The following is a 23,337-nucleotide window of genomic DNA, read 5'->3' on the forward strand; positions in this document are numbered from 1 at the left end:
GGACCAATAACACAGTATTACGCAGTGTTAATATTTAGTTATTTTGAGCATTCAAACTCTTGTTTTGGTCAATGTAACAGAATATAGACATTTACATGACCATGCGCGTAGGTGCTTCAGAGAGACAGTTAAAACAGATGTCAGTGAATGGGATGGATTCGGTGCGTTTGAGGTTCTGGGTTAAAAAGAAGTAAGGTTCGGTGGGTGATTAAAAAATTCACTTGATGATAAAGATGGATGGAGAGAGAAACAGAGAGAGAAACAGAGAGAAAGAAAGAGAGAGGATGGGATAAAGGATATCCTCTATTATGACGATGCTCTCCTTTAGAAAGAGAGAAGGAGGAAGACAGAGAGAAACAGAGAGGGAAGGGAAAGAGCAACAGACAGAGAGACGGACAGAGACAGAAAGAGAAAGACAGAGAGGGAAGGGAAAGAGCAACAGACAGAGAAACGGACAGAGACAGAAAGAGAGAGAGAGGAAGACAGAGAGGAAGGGAAAGAGCAACAGACAGAGAGGACGGACAGAGACAGAAAGAGAGAGAGAGAGAGAGACAAGAGGAAGGAAAGAGCAACAGACAGAGAAGAGGACAGAGACAGAAAGAGAGAGAGAGAGAGCGTTGCGTTCTATCTGTACTGGAGGAAGCGTTTGAGAAGGTTGGAGGGTGTAGCTGAGGGATGAGGTGTAGTCGAGATCGCCCATATAATCTCTGATACTGAGACGACACAGCTGACATAGTGACTGGGGTGTTGCTGCAGAGAGATGAAGAGAAAGAGAGAGAAACAGAGTGAGAGAGCAAGAGATATAGAGATTATCTGATTAATCCAAGACAGCCTCAATATCATCCACTTTTATAATCCAAATAGCAATGTTTTACAAGGGATTCTGACTTCTTCCCACCAGCTGAATGGAGATATTTCCTAAACTGGTCCCAGATCAGAATTAGTATCAAGAAACTTCAGTATCGGTTTCTAATCAGACCACAAGTTTGGCATTAAAACAAACATATGAGTTAGTTATACAGTACAAACTGATCTGGAATCAGGCTAATATTCCCATGTGAACTGAGCATAATCTTACCTTCATGCAGCAGTAACGTCTCCTCTGCTGCGCTGTTAGGTGGGGCTGACTCCACCGGTCTCTTCAGCTCTAGGTTTTTAGCGTTAATGTTCGCTCCAAACTCTAACAACACATTGATGATCTCAGTACAGTCCTTCTGAGCTGCTGCATGGAGCGGGCTCTCCAGGAACCTGCCCTTCTGCACATTGGCCCCTGTGGAGCAAACCAGACAACATTGGTTTTGTTCAGTAGGTCACACTGTAGCAAAATGGTTTGCAACAGAAAACATGAATCTATGATCTGAAGGGACACGTTTGTGTAGTTCCTTCCCGTTTCACTCAGTTTCAATATATTCTCCCTCCTGAACACGCTCCGTGTTTGTGAGTACTGCATCAGGTAAAACAATGTCCCGTGACATACCTTTCCTTAGTAAATGCAGAATACAGAAGATTTTTATTTACAAACCGATGAATCGTAAAAAATAAAATCAAAAATGCATTGATGTCAACGGGAGAGATCATTTGAAGTTAGGACCAAAGTGTCTGGTTAGTTACTGACCTCCATCGAGGAGTTTCTGTGTGCACTGGAGTCCTGAGGAGATGCAGGCGATGTACAGGGGGGTTCCTAGGTGAGGAATATCATAGTCCACGTCTGCTCCCCATGTGATCAGAGCCTCCAGACAAGCAGTTCTGCCTACACACAATACGTCCTGTGTTACCAGGACACTCTCATTCAGAAACGCATTCAGTAGTCTCATCTTAGAATAGAGGGGGGAAACATACTAAAATTACAGCCAGACTATTTCAAAACCTCACAGTAAAGTGACAGCTATGTGTATGACACACATATCCTGCGACGGCAGTACCTTTGCTGGAGGCTTCGTGTATGGGCGAGGGCTGGCATATCTCTGACTGGGGCTTGGCTCCGTTTTCCAGCAGTACCTCTGTACAGGTGGCACTGCCCGCTGAGCAGGCATTGAACAGCGGCGTCACCCCATCAATGGTGGTGGCATTTACCTGATCAGATAGATGGAGCATTGTCATAAAACCATGTGTATATAAGTGACAAAGTTACAACAAAGACAAGTCAATCGGAATGTAAAATAAATGAGTTGCTGCAACAAAGTTACAACAAAGACAAGTCAATCGGAATGTAAAAAGAGGAGTTGCTGCCACAGCATAACGATGTCTCGTTCTGACGTGGAGTGTACGTGTTTGTGTGGGCGTCCATTTGGTCATGACTTACATTGGCACCAGCTGCAATAAGCGCCTTGGCGCATGACGCATGGTCTGACAGGCAAGCCTCATGCAACGGCGTCACATGGTCTATGGTAGGGATGTTTGCGTTGTAACCCTGGGATGACAACAAGAAATGTTTGCATTCATTATATGGGTCTCACTTTCCCCATACTTTATTTTGTGTAAATGCTCTACAGATGGTCATACTATCAACACACTGTCTGTTGATAAGCAGCTGCTTGCTAAGGTTACAGTTAGGTTTCCAATACGGGTTACACTCTTAGAAAAAAGGGTTCCAAAATGGTTCTAATGCTGTCTCCATAGTATAAATAATTATGGTTCCAGGTAGAACTCTTTAMGGTTCCATGTAGAATCCTTTGTGTAAAAAGGTTCTACCTGGAACCAAAAGGGTTTTACCTGGAAGCAAAAATGGGTTTTTCAAAGGGTTCTCCTATGGGAACAGGCAAAGAACCCTTTTTAGTTCCTAGATAGTGTAGAGTGAGGGTTAAGGTTAGGTCTAGGGTTAGGGTTGGGTTTAGGTTTAGGATAAGGGTTAAGATTAGGGTTAACGCTAAAGTTAGTAGATAGATAATTGAAATATTACTGACAGTCTGTAGAGCATCTACAGATGGACTACCCAAATAAACTTTTGGAAATCTGACTACGAGGGAAAATGGCAAACATATATGTATCTTATCTGGAATGTACAGAAAGGGCATCAGCATTTTATTTTATATAAAGGTGTCAAAAAGTTCCTCTGTCTTAACGCTGTATAAACAATTGACCAGAAATCTTTGRGTTGTGGTGCTTCCGCCCCTCTGTGTGTGACTCACCTGTGAGAGTAGGGTCCTGAGGGCCAGGAGACGGCCCTGACACGCTGCCTCGTGGAGAGGGGACCGGTCCGCCCATGACCCTGGGAGAGGGACAGACAAAACACTGAGCCTCTCCAAAACAACACACATTACAGTCACACGTTTACAGTGACAGCCCTTCACTATCATACAAGCTCTTAATGGTCACATCCACAAATATATATATATAACCAGCACATTCCCATTCAASTCTGATACAATGACAGCATTCATCGTAGCCTTCACTCTCTGTCGGTATCCTTATTATTCAATCATTACCGTAYTCCTCATCTAGAATTACTTCCCAAAAGCTAGTAGTACCAGTCCACTATCCATGTTCATATGTTCAGAAAACTGAAACCCAGTTGTCACAGCTGTCACTAATATCACAGAGCGGCTGCGGGATAGGTTTTTCACTCTGCTTACAGTGTGGATGAATATATCATAACATTTGCACACAGGCCATTCTGGCAGGCATAATAGTCTTGTACAACTGCAGGCACTAGCCTTCTACATTCTGGCCAGGCATAGGCTTGTCACTGGCAGCAACTGTAAACTGGCAGCTACAGAGAGCCGGCCTTGTACAACTGGCCCAGTTGCATCAGCCTTGTACACACTTGCAGGCATGGCCTGCTGTACAACTGCAGGCACAGCCTTGTACAACTGGCAGGCACAGCCTTGTACAACTGGCCCAGGGCACCAGCCTTGTTAACAACTGGCAGGCAACAGCCTTGTACAACTGGCAGGCAGCAGCCTTCTGTACAAATGGCAGCACTAGCCTTGTACAACTGGCAGGGCACAGCCTTGTCAAACTGGCAGGCACACCTTGCTACAACTGGCAGGCACTCAGCTTGTTACAACTGGCAGCATTAGCCTTGTACAACTGGCAGCACAGCCTTGTAGCACTGGCAGCAAGCCTTGTACAACTGGCAGGCATAGCCTTGTACAACTGGCAGGCACCAACCTTGTACACAACTGGCAGACGGCACTAGCCTGTACAACTGGCGGCACAGCCTTGTACAACCTCGGCAGGCGCACAGCCTTGTACAACTGGCAGGCACAGCCTTGTACAAAACTGGCAGCAAGTGACATACTGGGCTAGCAATAGCACTTGTACAACTGCCAGCACAGCCTTGTACAACTGGCAGGCACAGCCTTGTACAACTGGCAGGCACAGCCTTGTACAAACTGGCAGGCACATAGCCTTTACAACTGGCAGGCACAGCCTTGTACAACTGGCGCAGCACAGCCTGTTACAAACTGGCTAGCACATGCCTTGACCAACTGGCAGGCACAGCCTTGTACAACTGGAGGCACAGCCTGTTACAACTGGCAGGCATAGCTTTGTACAACTGGCAGGCATACTTGTACATCTGGTAGGCATAGCCTTGTACAACTGCAGCACAGCCTTGTACATAACTGGCAAGCACAGCCGTTGTACAACTGCAGGCACAGGCCCTTTGTGACAACTGGCAGGCATAGCCTTGTACAACTGGCAGAGCAGAGCTCAGTCTCTCCCTACACACCCAACAACACTACCATCCACGTCAGAGAACAATATTTAGGTGTTTTTTAAATTATTTTATTAATCCTTTAMTCAGGTGAAATCCTATTGAGATATGAGTCTCTTTTTTGAGGGAGCCTTGAGTATAATAAAATGTCAGCAATACCTCCACATCGGAGGGCCTGTTGTCCACACCTCTGGCAGTCTCTATGGGGCTGCCACAGGGTTACATTCTCGGGCCGACTCTCTTCTCTGTATACATCAATGATGTCGCTCTTGCTGCTGGTGATTCTTTGATCCACCTCTACGCAGACGACACCATTCTGTACCTCTGGCCCTTCTTTGGACACTGTGTTAACTAACCTCCAGATGAGCTTCAATTCCATACAACTCTCCTTCTGTGGCCTCCAACTGCTCTTAAATGCAAGCAAAACTAAATGCATGCTCTTCAACCGATCGCTGCCCGCACCTGCCCGCCCATCCAGCATCACTACGCTGGACGATTCTGACTTAGAATATGTGGACAACTACAAAAACCTAGGTGTCTGGTTAGACTATAAACTCTCCTTCCAGWCTCACATTAAACATTTCCAATCCAAAATTAAATCTAGAATCGGCTTCCTATTTCGCAACAAAGCATCCTTCACGTATGCTGCCAAACATACCCTCGTAAAACTGACTTTCCTACCGATCCAGCACCCACCCGTAGCACGTGCTCCAGCAGGTATTTCTCACTGGTCACCCCCAAAGCCAATTCTTCCTTCGGCCGCCTCTCCTTCCAGTTCTCTGCTGCCAATGACTGGAACGAACTGCAAAAATCACTAAAGCTGGAGACMCTTACCTCCCTCACTAGCTTTAAGCACCAGCTGTCAGAGCAGCTCACAGATCACTGCACCTATACATAGCTCATCTGTAAATAGCCCATCCAATCTACCTCATCCCCATACTGTATTTATTTATCTTGCTCCTTTGCACCCCAGTATCTCTACTTACACATTCATCTTCTGCACATTATACCATTCCAGTGTTTAATTGCTATATTGTAATTACTTCAACACCACGGCCTATTTATTGTCTGCTGTATATAGATTTTTCTACTGTATTATTGATTGTATGTTTGTTAATTCCATGTGTAACTCTGTGTTGTTGTATGTGTCGAACTGCTTTGCTTTTTCTTGGCCAGGTCGCAGTTGCAAATGAGAACTTGCTCTCAACTAGCTTACCTGGTTAAATAAAGGTGAAATAAAAAAAAATATTAAAAATYAACATCACACAYCAATGCAGTGCAATATTCAATACTACCTACCCATGTCTCCGTCTCCCCACGGAACATCTAGCCATTTATATGTATATGACATTGCTGCCGGTAGGAGAAGAGTGCGCCTGTCACCTACTGTACTGTTACTGTACTGAAGGGACTTGTTGTCACTGCATGGATTCACACAGGCAGAGCTGTGACTGTGCCGGCCATCTTTGGAAGGGCATCTGCATCACCTGACAAGCTCATGTAGTACACTGAAATGGCCTTTTGTTGCTACTATCTTTTATGATGAATAGGACAACTAAAATACTGTATATTTGTTTTTTGTTGTTGCAAATTGACATTCATTTTGATAGATATTTTTTMGGGGGAAAGGACAATAACAGAGACCCCTCTTTCAAGGTATACATAGCATAACAACAGGTGCCACTGAGGACCACCACTGGTGCAGAGATAAGTAGAGTTTGGAAGCTATTCTTAGGAAGCACATGTTAGAGCCACAGTAAGTAGTTAATTCCAGTCACAACAGCAACCTGGAATCCCCCTCTCTCTATTTCCTCTCTTTTCTCCAGGAACTCAGCCAACCTTTCCCACAGTCCTGATCCTCTATAGCTGGTTGCCTGGTGCGGCTGAAGCCCATTATTCTCATTCGGACAGCACATGGTGTCTCTATTCTAGCAGGGTAAAATGGTAGCTCTCATGTATATTGCAACAGTGCACTGAACATGTGACTTTTGTTTTCGCTTAAGGCTCCCCTTTGCCACACTAAGCAATAACAGGAGGAAGCAGAAATGGCTATAATATCTGCAATTTGTATTTCTGTTTATTTATTCTGCTTAAATAACAAACTATTGCATTTTCAAACATTTGGATGTCAAAGTCAATTAGTAATCAAGCAGATACAACCCTAATGTGACCCAGCTACTGTTTAGATTGGATACAGCTGTTAAAGAGATATAATCAGGTTTAATTGTCTGAAGCTGCTGCTTAGTCCAGTTCAAAGGTCATACTCTTATTGTCTTGTGTGAGAGTCATGAGAGTACATGGTAGATTCAGCTGTTATAGGCCAGTCATTATTAAACTTTAATAGACACATACCCTAAGGCCTACTACTACACATAGGCCTAGTAATAATACTAATAAAGTATGTGTTAAATAAATAAAAAAACGTATTTGTGTTATGATGTAAGATGTATGGATCTGTATTCACATCAGTCAGATAAGCACTCGACTGCTCTAGGGACCCATTTGACCAGATGTGTCCAAGGCGTTTGTTTGATTATGTCATGGTATTCTTATATCATAGAGCTTCATTTCACATGCTATAGCACAGTCCCAAATAGGCTGGATCCTATGAGAATGTTCCAGAACAGGTGCCTTTTTCACGAAACATTTCTATGTCAACCCCTCMCTCTACCTCAAACTTGACACGAACAGCACAGGAGTCCTATAATAACATTGCACTGTGACAGTCCGAGACGCACTCACCCAGTGCGCAAATACGCAATTGTGTGTGCGTAAAACGCTACTGACCTTGGCTAGTTAAAATACCCCAGCAGCATTGTTTCTTTTTTGCGGTGTAATCGTCTGTGTTCTCTAACGTTCTTTTCCTCGACGTGTTTTCTGGCTGCTGCTCGCTCGAGCTCTCTGCAGATGGAACTTCAGGCATGTTTACATCAGCTATCTGTCCCCGCAGCACTGTGCACCATGATCCAGTCTAAATCCTGCTCTCTGATTGGCTGCTCGACTTGTTGTCGTTTCACTGCCATGGACAAGCACCACAATAAACATGAAACAGGCACGAAGAAGGAGAGAGAGAGAGAGAGAGAAGAGAGGAGAAGAGAGAGAGCAGAAAGAGAGAAACGAAGGAGAAGAGAGAGAGAAGGAGAGAAGAGGAAAAAGAGACGAAGAAGAGAGAGGAGGAGGAGAACGGAAACAAAAGAGAAGAAAAAACGATGAAAGGAAAGGATAAGAATGTTGTGGGGGGTAGGATAATTGTATGGCGGCGAAGGAGAGAGAGAGAGAGAGAGAGAGAGAGAGAGAAGAGAGAGAGAGAAGAGAGAAGAGGAGAAGAGAAGAAGAGAGAGAGGAAGAAGAAGAGAGAAAAGAGAAGAGAGAGAGAGAGAGAGAGAGAGAGAGAGAGAGAGAGAGAGAGAGAGAGAGAACAATAAGAAGGATAAGAAGGTGTGGGGGGTAGGATATATTGTGATAGGGCGAAGAGAGAGAGAGCGTGAGAGAGAGAGACTGAGGGGATGAGAGAATGTGGTGGCTGTGGCAGTGACACCCTGCTATTTTTATCAGAGGTTAAGAAATGGTTTAGACCAGAACAGCCTTTACCCCCGCTGGTCTCAGGGTTAGGAACCGTTCTGTTCATAAAGGATTCATTCTGCATGGTTTGAAATACTAAAGTTTGAACTTTGAGTTGAATATAGTATTTGCTATTTTGAATATGCCTAGTTGCTTATGTAACAATAATTTGCTTGCAATATTCAAGTGAAAAAGCCACATACTGTTTATAACGTCATTGGTCACGTTATAAGGTCATAATTGTCAGGTTATAATTCAGGGACGGACATCTTTGGTCGTTAATTCATTGATCAGTCATTGATTGACCAGAGAGTTTACATACCTGATGTTCCTGGTCTGAAATAGTCTTTGATTATAAGGGAATTTGAATAACTAGTTAATAGGTATTTTGTCTCTCCAGAGCCATAATTGAATAGCCCTACTATAGGTTTTCAAATCAAATAGACTAGTTAAACTAGTTGTACTTGGGGATGGAAAGCTAGAGCCTCTCTAACCTCTCTCTAACATGCTTCTGTTCAGCTCAAAACATTCCTGGCTGACAGTCACTGTGCGTAACCTACGTGGAGTACGACTACAGGCTGCAGCCTCTAACTGCCAAGTCTCAGCTGTGATGGAAACTGTCTATGAATTGTGTGGCATTTTAATAAGGGCACAGCTCCTAGATAGGACAACCATCCAAGGGCATGCACAATTATACAAACACGTACAGCTGCAAACCTATGGTTTGAATATAAAAATGTGCATTCCCTGTGTCATCTCATCAGATCACTTGATGATTGCAGTGCATGGAATACGCTAAGGGCGGAAGCAATGTTGAATCAGAGACTTCTGTCATGCCAACCCAACGTGTCATCATGATGCCAAAGGTTCTGGGTCTTTTCCCTCATCCCATGTGTGGTTGTTACAATGCAGTGCTTTCCCCCAGTACCTCAGCAAGAAAAGAGCATTGAAAGACATCAAGAAGAAAGTATATCTAATACACAATGATGATTTATCACTCCAGTGTTAATCTGCTAAATTGTAATTATTCGATTTATTGCCTACCTCATGCCTTTTGCACACATTGTATATAGATTCTCTTTTTTTTTTTCTACCATGTTATTGACTTGTTTATTGTTTACTCCATGTGTAACTTTGTGTTGTCTGTTCACACTGCTATGCTTTATCTTGGCCAGGTCGCAGTTGCAAATGAGAACTTGTTCTCAACTAGCCTACCTGGTTAAATAAAGGTGAAATAAAAATAATAATAATAAAAAAAAAAATGTATCTAAGTGTTTCTAATGTCCCCGGCCACAACGATAGGCTGAGTAGTTCCTGGGAAGACGATACAGTTGCCTGGCATGTTACAGACACAGAGCATCTAGAAAGCTGGAATACCCTAATACACACACTTTACTGTAGAAAGTATGTGTATGACCCTCTACCATAGAACAATAGTCTGTTGCCTTTCACAGAAACAGKTACTTACTGTGCCCTTGTCCAAAATCGTAAAACTCTTCTGCAATGCGCGCAGCCTCCTTCCGATTCSCCTTCACCACYTAGAAGTGGGTGAGAATATTCAGGCTGYTCTTGACAAAGAGCTTGACGCAAAACAGAGCGAATATGGAGAGGTAGACATTGGAGTYGTGTACTGTMCCAAAAGACTGYCTATCCACATTTGGAGTCATTGCTTCCTTGCTTGTCTAGCCMTGCTTATGTCTTGCCTGGCTGTCGGTGGCTGGCTGCTAATGTTTTGGAAATTTAAATGGGGGGCCTGGCTATCTGTGTTGTGTTGACTCTGGTACTGGGTCATATGCCAGCCCAGAATGACACAMAAATTCCCCTCAGCAGCTGGGTCGAGACCAGATAGGATAAGTTGGAGAGAGCAGCTGTATTATAGCGCTGCCCGCCTGCCTGTGGGACAACTGGGGCCCATAGTCATACAGTGTCTCAGAGTAGGAGTGCAGATCTAGGCTTAGGCCACTCCTATCCATGTATTCTTATTCATTATGATCTAAAATGCAACACTGAACCTAGATCAGCACTATCAGCACTCCTACTCTCAGACGCTTTGTGGATACAGGCCCAGGGCCATTTAGACTCTGCCAGCAGCCCTAGGGCAGGGAATACAGTACAGCTATAGCCAGGGGCTTTGTGACTGTGACCTGTGGTTACAAAAAGCTAGCCCAGGCCTTAATCTTAGTTGACCTGTGGTTTGTTCCATTTTGTTGTGATGTTTCAGAAAGGTTCAAAAATACGTGTTGAGCCTTTCTTCTCTTGAGGTTTAACATTATCTTGACTCATGTACTTTTACTTCAAAATTATATTATCCAGTCAATTGTCTACTGTCATGAAATTCCAAGCCGTTACTGGTAGTGTGAACTGTAGTTCACCTCCATAACACATGGGGGCAATGTTTCACTTTAATGTTCCATCGATTACGGAAAAACCATCCTGTTCCGTATTTCGTTGTGTCAAACTACACTTCCTGCTTTTGCAGCTAGAAGTGTGCCGCATCGTTGTGTATGAAACTGTAATATAATTGTATTTCAAAATGAATACAGTGTTGTCGAGGGCAAATTCCCTCTTCGCTTTCTCGCTCAGCGTGATGGCAGCTTTGACGTTTGGCTGTTTTATCACGACAGCGTTCAAAGARCGGAGGGTGCCGGTGGATATCCACGTCTCGAGAGTAATGCTGTGAGTGATGACTACTATTATTATTAAACAACAGTGAACATCCATTGCTTTGGTTTAGATATATTTCACTCCGTGATCTATCACATTTGTATTCGTATAAACAGTTATTGGTCTCAATTGGCTACATAGCTAGCTCGGTGTATGAGTCTTTGCAATGGTGCTAACTAATGCTAGCTCGAGGAGATCATTGAATCCATATGGCAATATTGACGCCAATCAATCTAACAGACACCAGTGTATTAAACTGCCTGAGCAATGAACAACAGTTGTTTTTGTCTTTGGCTACAACGTAGCCTGCCAGCCAGACCGGATGCCAGTTGCTGCTGCTTGCAAAATTGTATCCAATAGTTGAACAGCACGTCAGCGRGGTATATTTTGTCAAACCGTAACCTAGCTGCCAGCAGATCAAATGTTTCCGACCTTACTGTAAATAAGAATTGTTAATAAGAATTTGTCATTAACTGACTTGCCGAGTTAAATAAAGGTTACACCCCCCCCCATTAGCATATGAACAGATCATGAGCCATGGCACAGTTTTTTTTTCAGGAAATTAGCTGTAAAACTGCAACATGTTCTCTCAGTATCATGGCAAAATGTGTAGAATACCATGAGATTAGCTATAAAAAAACTGCAATTTCTTCTCTCTGCCCTGTGGTTATGTGTAGATTTGCAGGAAATTACTTTTAAACAGCAACATTTTCTCTCAGGCTCATGGCAAAATATGTAAATAGCATGAGATTAACTAGAAAACTGCACGTTTCTTTTTACCACATGGCAAAATGTGTAGAATTGTAGGCAGTTAGCTGTTGTCCCCCCTTGCTCAGACCTTGCGGGGGGCCCACTGAACTGTGGTATGCCATTCTAGTAGTTGTACCAAGCCATACAGTGCAAAGTGTAGCTAGAGAAKATTGCCTATATGTACAGCCAGAAACCATAAAGTAAATGTAGCCTACTACTATCTATGGTGTAGCCAAGACAAAAAACAGATATTTTGACAGCTTATTGTTCCACGTGGTGAAAGAAATATCTTGGCATCATTRTAGGATGCAATGCACTGCACACAACTAACTCGGCCTTTACCATTTGACAGGAAAAACGTGGATGACTTCACAGGACCCAGGGAGAGAAGTGACCTGGGGTTCATCACCTTTGACCTCTCTGCTGACATAAAGCCCATATTTGACTGGAACGTCAAGCAGCTCTTCCTCTACTTGTCTGCCGAGTACGCCACCAAGAGCAACGTAAGTGTCTTACAACGGGTGTATACYTTACYTCTTGCAACGGAAACGGTTTACCATTTAAGAACCAAACGGGGAGGTACCTACCTGAAATGATCCAATAGAAAGGAGGACCAAGGCACTCTTCGAACTCTAATTTTCGTTGCCAAATGTTTTCCGCTTCGACTAAACGGTTTCTGTTGCAAAATCGGTGTGATGAATACAACCCAGACCTGTTCTCTTTCCTGTTGATCTATCAATTATCATTATCATACGATCCTCTTGGCTTGCTTTGGTAGTTGCCACAACAACAGATCACACAAATTCTACTTGATGAAAGCCAATCTGAAGGGATGACCTTCTATAGGTAGATGACCCTATTGATAGAATTGCAGCAGAATAGTCATACTTCTACACCACCAGGAGCAATGTAAGAACTTTATGGTGTATCAATGGTCATTATCACACGTTCCTCCTCTTGGCACGGGTAGGCTGGTTGCCACACACTGTTGACACATTGGTTCTTCTACAGATCACACACAATTAATTGGTGGAAGCCAAGAAGGCAATATGGTTTGAAGGGTGACATTTTATAAATAGTGTATCCTAAGAAGTAGCCTGGGTTGGTCTCAGGTCTGTTTGTGCTGTATAGTCCAATGTAAACTATGYCTATAGGAAATTGATACACAGTCGTGAAGAGAGCACGACAACGCCTCTTCCCCCTCAGGAGGCTGAGAAGATTTGGCATGGTTCCTCAGATCCTCAAAAAGTTCTACAGCTGCACCATTGAGAGCATTTCGACTGGCTGCATCACCGCTTGGTATGGCAACTGCTTGACAACCCACCGTAAGGCGCTACAGAGGGTAGTGCGTACGGCCCAGTATATCACTGGGGCCAAGCTCCCTGCCATCAAGGACCTTTATACCAGGAGGTGTCAGTGGGGYAAAAAGGCCCCAAAAATTGTCAAAGACTCCAGCCACCCTAGTCATAGACTGTTCTCTCTGCTACCGCACGGCAAGCGGGCCATAAGACTGCTGGACTATTTGCATTCACACTCTTTTTTAAAAATATATATATATTATTTTTTTGCACTGACTCTTGCACCAGCTCTATGGACACTTACTGGACTCTACCCACACACACATACTACTGACACTCCATTACACACACAGACACACACACACACACTACATGTGCTCACACACAAAACACACACATGCATATTGACGCCACACACACATAGACACACGTTCACACACACTGCTGCTACTCTGTTTATTATCTATCCTGATTGCCTTGTCACTTTTACCCCTACCTACATGGACATATTACCWCAACTACCTCGTATCCCTGCACATTGACTCCGTACCGGTACTCCTTGTATATAGTCTCGTTGTTATTTAATTGTTACTATTTCCGTGTTTATTTTTAGTAAATGTTTCTTGCTTTTTAACGCTGCATTGTTGAGAAAGGGCCCGTAAGTAAGCATTTCACAGAAAAGTCTACACCTGTTGTATTCTGCTCATGTGACAAATAAAATGTGATTTGATACAGATCTGGGATCAGGCCACCTAGGAAGGTGACGTGCATGGTAAAATGGCTGCCAACTAGTGATATTTAACTGCGACGTGTTGTGCTTTCTTCCAGGCCCTGAACCAGGTGGTTCTGTGGGATAAGATCGTGCTAAGGGGAGAGAGCACCAAGCTCAACCTCCGAGACATGAAGTCCAAGTACTTCTTCTTCGATGACGGAAACGGCCTTCGGTAAGCATCCTCTGTACACCCTCTCACTTTTTTATTCTGGCGCCAGTAACCTAACGATAACAATTCATGTTTTTGATATAGCATCGGTGTGGAATCTGTCTTGATGCCATTTTATTTAATAAAATCAAATAGTTTGTCACATACAGTTTACAGCAGGTATAAAAGGCACATCGACACAATCATTTTGCTACACCTTTTAAACCTGCTGTAAACTATCTGACAAATACAATTTAATCTGATTTTACATAGAGAAACAAATATTTTTTCCCCGTTAGTCCTACGTTATGTTGAATAGTTATGGAACACCCTTTGTATGCAGCAGAGGGCAGTAGAGGACCGCCTTTGGCACCTCTCCCGCTCCTCTCCAGTCTTCTGAATGGAAATGCTGTAGGAATGCTCTACGATGTTTAAGGCCTTTGTGTGATGATCTCTCCACCAGGGCGAACAAAAACATCACCCTGACTCTGTCCTGGAACGTGGTGCCCAACGCTGGGATCCTGCCCCTGGTCATGGGCTCTGGCCACATGTCTGTCCCCTTCCCCGAATCATACGAGACCACCAAGAGCTACTAAACWGTTCCACCATTTGTYTTTGTTGTGTKATCTTTTATGACTTTTAATAAAAGTGTACATTTGGGAACGGTTCAATTGTATGCCTTTGCATTYATGCTGCCACAGAAAAAAGACTGTCTAAATGTTGCTAGCAGTGAAATCCTTGCGTCTTTTTTTCCTAAATTCCTCTCAAAGCTCATTAGAGGAGAGACCTTGGATCCTCTACTTCAATGCACTTTGAGAGAGGTGAGGAAGCAAGGATTTGACTGCTAGTAATCCTTGGTTTAAATGGTCATTGCTGAGATGGACTTAGTAACTAGAAAGTCAGGACTCCTCATGCTTCATATAACTCTACAGTAGTACTCAGTACCTGTYTAATGAATGGCAATGTGAAATCGTTGGATAATTTAAGTTTTTGTTTGTTCACTGTAGGTGTTGCTTTCTTTTTTATAAAAAAACATCTGAAAGATAATTCTGTATGATTGGTTATTAGTAGAGAAGCGGAAGAGGATTGGTTAAAAAGGGCTCCTGAGTGGCACAACGGTCTAAGTCCCTGCATCTTACTGTAAGAGGCATCACTACAGCCCCTGGTTCGAATCCAGGCTGTATCACATCTGGCCGTGATTGGGAGTCCCATAGGGCGGCGCACAATTGGCCCAGCGTCGTCTAGGTTTGGTCTGGGTAGGCTGTCATTGTAAATAAGAATTTGTTCTTAACTGACATGRCTAGTTAAATAKAAAACATATTTAATGTTAACATTTTACTGACAGATGGCGCCATATGACCACAAACACAACCTACCACTTACCCAAAGCATTCAGAGTAGTTGCCACATTTAGAATGATGGACATAGGTCCATAGAATAATTTTCGATGTATTATAATTGAGTTCCATKAAACAATATCTGTTCTATTCATAATGTTTTGAAATGATGGTATATGAATATAATGGCTACAACGTCGTTTGAAATGTCCTCCAAATAACTCAACATAGTCACTGTACCTCTAAAGAATGTACATAGGTAGTAGACTAGACAGATTGGCGATTTCAACATTTAATTGAAGGCCTCACGTTTGAGTGGGTTTGCAGAGGTAGCGAGTGGAAAAACATCCATTGTATGACAATAMGAACAGAAAAGCCCAAGGTTGTTGACACAGCAGCCACAGTTGAAGGGGAAATGTAATTATAGCTTGCCAGATATTTGTATTCAAGAGACTGATTTTAATCTTGGACAATAACAAATTCATATAAATTGTTCTTAGACCATATGTGATATGCAGGGAAACCAAACAAGAGTTGGGGAAATTCAGCTGCATATAGCAGAGCGCCCTGCTATTTAGACGCAGAGCGCCCTGCTATTTAGACGAAGGGTGTTTAGTGAAGAGTTGTACAGGTTATTAAACCCAAAGTGACTTACACTTTAAGACAAGGGGGAAGCTCGCCGGGGTAGCAGGGTATCTCCTAAACTAAGGCCTAGATTAAATCAGATCATGCGTTAACTAGCGATAGTTGACACCTGCATTATAGCTGATGTTTAGGCAGTGGTGGAGGTGGAACTGGGTTGGCGCTGTCAAATTGGCGAGCAGCCTCTTGCGCACTGTCACGAAGCCACACCCGKCCCACAGGCGTTAGAAGTTCAGCACGAYAAAGTGTAGGCTGTATAGAAATAATTACGCTCAAAATMAAAAATCATTAAACGAAATGAGGATTTATATAATTCTAATCGAGGTGTTGGTTACARTGCAGTGTTTGAATTTGTAAGCAAGGCTGTATGGGATTTATGGTAATGCGACTGTGCAGCCAATGGATATGTCTGCTTTAGGTATAATTCCACGAGCTGCTTGTGGATTTGACAGCCCTAAGGGACAGTTCAAACTTCCAAAATAGGGGAGGGTTGCGTTTAAAAAAAAATTGGCCACAGAGGAGGGTTGTGTGTTTCTTTTCCTGGTTTACATTGGCTCTTTTGCAGGGTTTRCTATATAATTTCATCCATCCTAGCCACATTTCCTCATCTGCTTGCATGCGCCTCCACTATATCAAGGTGTTTTGGTACTTCCCTTATGCACACAAGCTAACTTTTACTATACCACTAAAGTCTACCAGTCTGACTGTATCCTACTCTCTATRCACCATTCATAGTGATAGGTGGATCYTTTGTACAGATCTGCAATAGGCTAAGTAGCAATCATACCACACATAAAACCATTCAAAGCTGCATCAATTTTCAATATGAATCCACAAGAACAAATAGGAATAGCTGATAGGCAGCGGAGAGGCCAGGTGCATCAATGCTCTTGAAAGAACAGTGAGACATGAGTCACGCAGCTCAAAAAGCTCCCCTACGGATCTTGTTTAGGGACAATATACAATTATCCTACATAGACTAACCTACAACACCACAATGAATAATTGCATTGTTTTCAAGTAACCACAAAATTCAACTTTTAATATTGATATGCGCTGTCTGTCGTCATTGATGGAAACACAATTCCGGTAGGAAAATGTACATATTGTTTTTATACKGATTTTAGTATATTCACATGGAAATCTGTCGCCAATTGGATGGAAACTTATTTATAGATACCCTAAAGARTCTGGCTAGTGTGCTAGTCCAGTGTCACTTTTATTATGCCTCCACATCATGGTTCATCAACAGTCCCAAACAGAATCCACACAATTATCATGGACTCAGCCACTAGGCACCTATCCAAATATATTTAATTTGTTAGAGATGTCCACCAGCATAATACCAGAGCCAGAGACTCTAATATTCAGTGTTTAAATATAAGAGTCTATCTGATAAGAATACATTTCTATATACCTGAGCTGTTGAGTGGAACAAACTACCACAACAACTCAAAGCCTTAACAACCATAACAGCTTTTAAAAAATAATGAAAAAATGCTAGCTAATGAGCGAACAGTACCCCCACTTCCTTCCATTCTGCTGGCAAACGTGCAGTCTTTGGACAATAAAATAGATGACCTACGCGGAAGATTAAACTACCAACTAGACATTCAAAACTGTAATATCTTATGCTTCACGGAGTCGTTGCTGAACGACGACACTATCAACATACAGCTGGCTGGTTATACGCTGCACCGGCAGGATAGAACAGCGGCGTCTGGTAAGACAAGGGGCGGCGGACTATGTATTTTTGTAAATAACAGCTGACGCACGATATCTAAGGAAGTCTCGAGATATTGCTCGCCTGAGGTAGAGTATCTCATGATAAGCTGTAGACCACACTATCTACCTAGAGAGTTTTCATCTGTATTTTTCATAGCTGTTTACATACCACCACTGTCAGAGGCTGGCACAAAGACAGCATTGAATGAGCTGTATTCCAGCATAAGCAAACAAAAAAACGCTCAACCAGATGCGGCGCTCCTAGTTGCCGGGGACTTTAATGCAGGGAAATTTAAATCAATTTTCCCACATTTCTATCAGCATGTTTTAATGTGCAACCAGAGGAAAACAACTCTGGACCACCTTTACTCCACACACAGACGCATTCAAAGGTCTCCCTCGCCCTTCATTTGGCAAATCTGACCATAATTCTATCCTCCTGATTCATGCTTACAAGCATAAATTAAAGCAGGAAGCAGCAGTGACTAGATCAATACAAAAGTGGTCAGATGAAGCAGATGCTAAGCTACAGGACTGTTTTGCTAGCACAGACTGGAATATGTTCCGGGATTCTTACAATGGCATTGAGGAGTGCACCACATCAGTCACTGGCTTCATCATTAAGTGCATCGATGACATCATCCCTACAGTGACCATACGTACATACCCCAACCAGAAGCCATTGACTACAGGCAACATCCGCACTGAGCTAAAGGGTAGAGCTGACGCTTTCAAGGAGCGGGACTCTAACCCGGAAGCTTATAAGAAATCCCGCTATGCCCTCCTACGAACCATCAAACAGGCAAAGCGTCAATACAGGACTAAGATCAAATCGTACTATACAGGCTCTGACGCTCGTCAGATGTGGCAGGGCTTGCAAACCATTACAGACTACAAAGGGAAGCACAGCCGAGAGTTGCTCAGTGACACGAGCCTACTAGACGAACTAAACTACTTCTATGCTCGTTTTGAGGCAAATAACAGTGAAACACGCATGAGAGCACCAGCTGTTCCGGAAGACTGTGTGATTACGCTCTCCACAGCTGATGTGAGTAAGACCTTTAAACAGGTCAACTTTGACAAGGCCGCAGAGCCAGACGGATTACCAGGATGTGTACTGCGAGCATGCGCGGACCAACTGGAAAGTACCTTCATTGACATTTTCAACCTCTCCCTGTCCGAGTCTGTAATACCAACATGTTTAAAGGAGACCACCATAGTGCCTGTGCCCAAGAACACTAAGGTAACCTGCCGAAATGACTACCGACCTGTAGCACTCACGTCTGTAGCCATGAAGTGCTTTTAAAGGCTGGTCATGGCTCAAATCAACACCATTATCCCAGAAACCCTATACCCACTCCAATTTGCGTACCGCCTGGTATAGAGGTCCTGGATGACAGGAAGCTTGGCACCAGTGATGTACTCGGCCGTACGCACTACCCTCTATAGGGCCTTGCAGTCGGGGGTCGAGCAGTTGCCATACCAGGCAGTGATGCAACCAGTCAGGATGCTCTCGAGGGTGCAGCTGTAGAACCTTTTGAGGATCTGAGGACCCATGCCAAATATTTTCAGTCTCCTGAAGGGGAATAGATTTTGTTCTGCCCTCTTCATGACTGTCTTGGTGTGTTTGGACCATGTTAATTTGTTGGTGATGTGGACGCCAAGGAACTTGAAGCTCTCAGCCTGCTCCACTACAGTCAATGAGAATGGGGGCGTGTTTGTTGTCCTTGCACTACACGGTCAGGTCTCTGACCTCCAGTCGTAGTAGTTTAGCATCTGCTTCATCTGACCACTTTTTTATAGACCGAGTCAGTGGTGCTTCCTGCTTTAATTTTTGCTTGTAAGCATGAATCAGGAGGATAGAATTATGCTCACATTTTCCAAATGGAGGGCGAGGGAGAGCTTTGTATGCGTGCGTCTCTGTGTGTGGAGTAAAGATGGTCTACAATTTTTCCCCCCTGTGATTGCACATTAAACATGCTGATAGAAACTTGCTAAAACTGATTTAAGTTTCCCTGCATTAAAGTCCCCGGCCACTAGGAGCGCCGCCTCTGGATGAACGTTTTCCTTTTTGCTTATGGCGGTATACAGCTCATTGAGTGCGGTTTTAGTGCCAGCATCGGTCTGTGGTGGTATGTAGACAGCTACGAAAAATACAGATGAAAACTCTCTAGGCAGGTAGTGTGGTCTACAGCTTATCATGAGATACTCTACCTCAGGCGATCAAAACCTCGAGACTTCCTTAGATATCGTGCACCAGCTGTCTTACCAGAGGCTGCTGTTCTATCCTGCCGATAGAGTGTTTAACCCGCCAGCTGTATGTTCTTAATGTCGTCGTTCAGCCACGACTCGGTGAAACATAAGATATTACCGTTTTTAACGTCCCGTTGGTAGGATATACGTCCTTTCAGTTCGTCCCATTTATTTCCAACGATTGAACGTTAGCTAGCAGGACGGAAGGCAAAGGCAGATTAGCCACTCGTCGCCTGATCCTCACAAGGCACCCTGATCTTTTTCAGCGAAATCTCAGTTTCCTTCTCCAGCGAATGATGGGGATCTGGGCCTGGTCGGGTGTCTGTAGCATATCCCTCCCATCCGACTCATTGAAGAAAAACTCTTCTGTTACGGCCAATGCTGGAAGAAGACCAAGGTGCAGCGTGGTGAGCGTACATTTTCCTTTTTATTTAAAATGTCGCCAACAAAAAGAACAAACGAAAGAAACAACCGTGAAGCTTACAGGGCATTAGTGCCACAAACAAAGTTAACTACCCACACTGAAAGGAGGGAAAAAGGGCTACCTAAGTATGGTTCCCAATCAGGACAACATAGAACAAAACATAGAATGCCCACCCAAATCACACCCTGACCAAACCAAATAGAGACATAAAAAGGCTTTCTAAGGTCAGGGCGTGACATCTTCATCTAATCTGAGGTGAGTAATCGCAGTTCTGATGTCCAGAAGCTCTTTTCAGTCATAAGCGAAGGTAGCAGAAACATTATGTACAAAACAAGTTACAAACAACGTGGAAAAAACMAACAAAATGGCATGGTTGGTTAAGAGCCAATAAGACGGCAGCCATTCCCTCTGGCGCCATCATAGTAACAAGCAGGGAGAATGAGCTCAACCATCTGGCTCATATCCCTGCATGCTGTAACAGGGATGCTGTTACCCCCCCAGTAAATGTCTAACTCTCCCTAATGAAGTTTCACCTCCAAAATCGCCAAAACAACCTCTATGCAGATGTCGGCTAAAGCAGATCTGATTGAATAGAACCCCATGTGTTTTTTCGCACAGAAGTAGAAGCACAAATAGGTAAAATAATTTAGGCGATAACTCTGCATTAGCATAATGCGTCTTTACTGTGTGTGATGAGAAAACCATTCAGCAGCTTTTCATTCCTCTGGGAAGTCACTGATACCCTTTTCACACCATTTTGCCGAACCGGACTGTGCTGACTCAGATTTTTCATTATACATGATCCTATCTAGCAGCTATAGTGGATTCTTTACCAGTACAACTCAGTAGTGTGAGAAGGGTACATAAAAGGTCTCTCTGTCATGTTGTGACACAGAGCAGAAGTATCAGAGTGGATCCACTTCACACAACCTCTTCTTCAGAAGCACCGCACAGAGGCTTCTGTAATCACTCAAGGGCAAACCTAAGGCATGATCAGCATGTATTAAGCAGCCCTGGGAACTCCTCCTGTCAGAAACACAGAGCGCGGGAGGGCGACGTTATCCACCTGTCTGGCGAACAGGGAGGGAACCTGTTTTAGAGGGAGAAAGATGTTTGTCTGTGTGTATCAGGAGTGTGTGTCCGTGTATCCGGAATGTGTGTATCAAATCAAATCAAATCCCAAATCAAATCAAATCAAATTTTATTTGTCACATACACATGGTTAGCAGATGTTAATGTGAGTGTAGCGAAATGCTTGTGCTTCTAGTTCCGACAATGCAGTAATAACCAACGAGTAATCTAACCTAACAATTTCACAACATCTACCTTATACACACAAGTGTAAAGGGATGAAGAATATGTACATAAAGATATATGAATGAGTGATGGTACAGAACGGCTTAGGCAAGATGCAGTAGATGGTATCGAGTACAGTATATACACATGAGATGAGGGTATGTAAACATTATATTTAGTGGCATTGTTTAAAGTGGCTAGTGATACATGTATTACATAAAGATGGCAAGATGCAGTAGGTGGTATAGAGTACAGTATATACATATGAGATGCGTAATGTAGGGTATGTAAACATTATATTAAGTGGCATTGTTTAAAGTGGCTAGTGATACATTTTTTTACAAGTATGGCAGCAGCCACTCAATGTTAGTGATGGCTGTTTAACAGTCTGATGGCCTTGAGATAGAAGCTGTTTTTCAGTCTCTCGGACCCTGCTTTGATGCACCTGTACTGACCTCGCCTTCTGGATGATAGCGGGGTGAACAGGCAGTGGCTCGGGTGGTTGTTGTCCTTGATGATCTTTATGGCCTTCCTGTGACATCGGGTAGTGTAGGTGTCCTGGAGGGCAGGTAGTTTGCCCCCGGTGATGCGTTGTGCAGACCTCACTACCCTCTGGAGAGCCTTACGGTTGTGGGCGGAGCAGTTGCCGTACCAGGCAGTGATACAGCCTGACAGGATGCTCTCGATTGTGCATCTGTTAAAGTTTGTGAGTGCTTTTGGTGACAAGCCAAATTTCTTCAGCCTCCTGAGGTTGAAGAGGCGCTGCTGCGCCTTCTTCACCACGCTGTCTGTGTGGACCAATTCAGTTTGTCCGTGATGTGTACGCCGAGGAACTTAAAACTTTCTACCCTCTCCACTACTGTCCCGTCGATGTGGATAGGGGGGTGCTCCCTCTGCTGTTTCCTGAAGTCCACYATCATCTCCTTTGTTTTGTTGACGTTCAGTGTGAGGTTATTTTCCTGACACCACACTCRGAGGGCCCTCACCTCCTCCCTGTAGGCCATCTCGTCGTTGTTGTTAATCAAGCCTGCCACTGTAGTGTCGTCTGCAAACTTGATGATTGAGTTGGAGGCGTGCATGGCCACGCAGTCGTGCGTGAACAGGGAGTACAGGAGAGGGCTCAGAACGCACCCTTGTGGGGCCCCAGTGTTGAGGATCAGCGGGGTGGAGATGTTGTTACCTACCCTCACCACCTGGGGGGGGCCTGTCAGGAAGTCCAGTACCCAGTTGCACAGGGCGGGGTTCGAGACCCAGGGTCTCGAGCTTGATGACGAGTTTGGACGGTACTATGGTGTTAAATGCTGAGCTGTAGTCGATGAACAGCATTCTCACATAGGTATTCCTCTTGTCCAGATGGGTTAGGGCAGTGTGCAGTGTGGTTGCGATTGCGTCGTCTGTGGACCTATTGGGGCGGTAAGCAAATTCGAGTGGGTCTAGGGTGTCAGGTAGGGTGGAGGTGATATGWTCCTTGACTAGTCTCTCAAAGCACTTCATGATGACGGAAGTGAGTGCTACGGGGCGYTAGTCYTTTAGCTCAGTTACCTTAGCTTTCTTGMGAACAGGAACAATMGTGGCCCTCTTGAAGCATGTGGGAACAGCAGACTGGGATAAGGATTGATTGAATATGTCCGTAAACACACCAGCCAGCTGTTCTGCGCATGCTCTGAGGACGCGGCTGGGGATGCCGTCTGAGCCTGCAGCCTTGCGAGGGTTAACACGTTTAAATGTTTTACTCACGTCGGCTGTAGTGAAGGAGAGTCCGCAGGTTTTGGTAGCGGGCCTTGTCAGTGGCACTTTATTGTCCTCAAAG

At 44.0% G+C, this 23,337-nt stretch overlaps 2 protein-coding genes across 2 annotated transcripts; one reads left to right on the top strand and one right to left on the bottom strand.

The window, feature by feature from the left end:
- Positions 1-560: 560 nt before the first annotated feature.
- Positions 561-9,936, bottom strand: asb5b (ankyrin repeat and SOCS box containing 5b). Its single transcript, XM_023979726.3, is given in 9 exon segments — positions 561-653; positions 656-700; positions 703-750; positions 1,079-1,270; positions 1,616-1,750; positions 1,923-2,073; positions 2,303-2,410; positions 3,129-3,208; positions 9,687-9,936. Coding segments are annotated over 9 exon segments (987 nt in total). The 5' UTR covers positions 9,886-9,936; the 3' UTR covers positions 561-624.
- Positions 9,937-10,670: 734 nt separating this feature from the next.
- On the top strand, positions 10,671-14,521 carry spcs3 (signal peptidase complex subunit 3). The gene is made up of 4 exons (XM_023979727.2): positions 10,671-10,894; positions 11,985-12,135; positions 13,759-13,874; positions 14,314-14,521. Exons 1-4 carry the CDS (start codon positions 10,752-10,754, stop codon positions 14,444-14,446), a joined length of 543 nt encoding a protein of 180 aa, XP_023835495.1. The 5' UTR covers positions 10,671-10,751; the 3' UTR covers positions 14,447-14,521.
- Positions 14,522-23,337: the final 8,816 nt, after the last annotated feature.

Source organism: Salvelinus sp. IW2-2015, linkage group LG34 (assembly GCF_002910315.2).
Source record: "Salvelinus sp. IW2-2015 linkage group LG34, ASM291031v2, whole genome shotgun sequence".
Taxonomy (NCBI): domain Eukaryota; kingdom Metazoa; phylum Chordata; class Actinopteri; order Salmoniformes; family Salmonidae; genus Salvelinus; species Salvelinus sp. IW2-2015.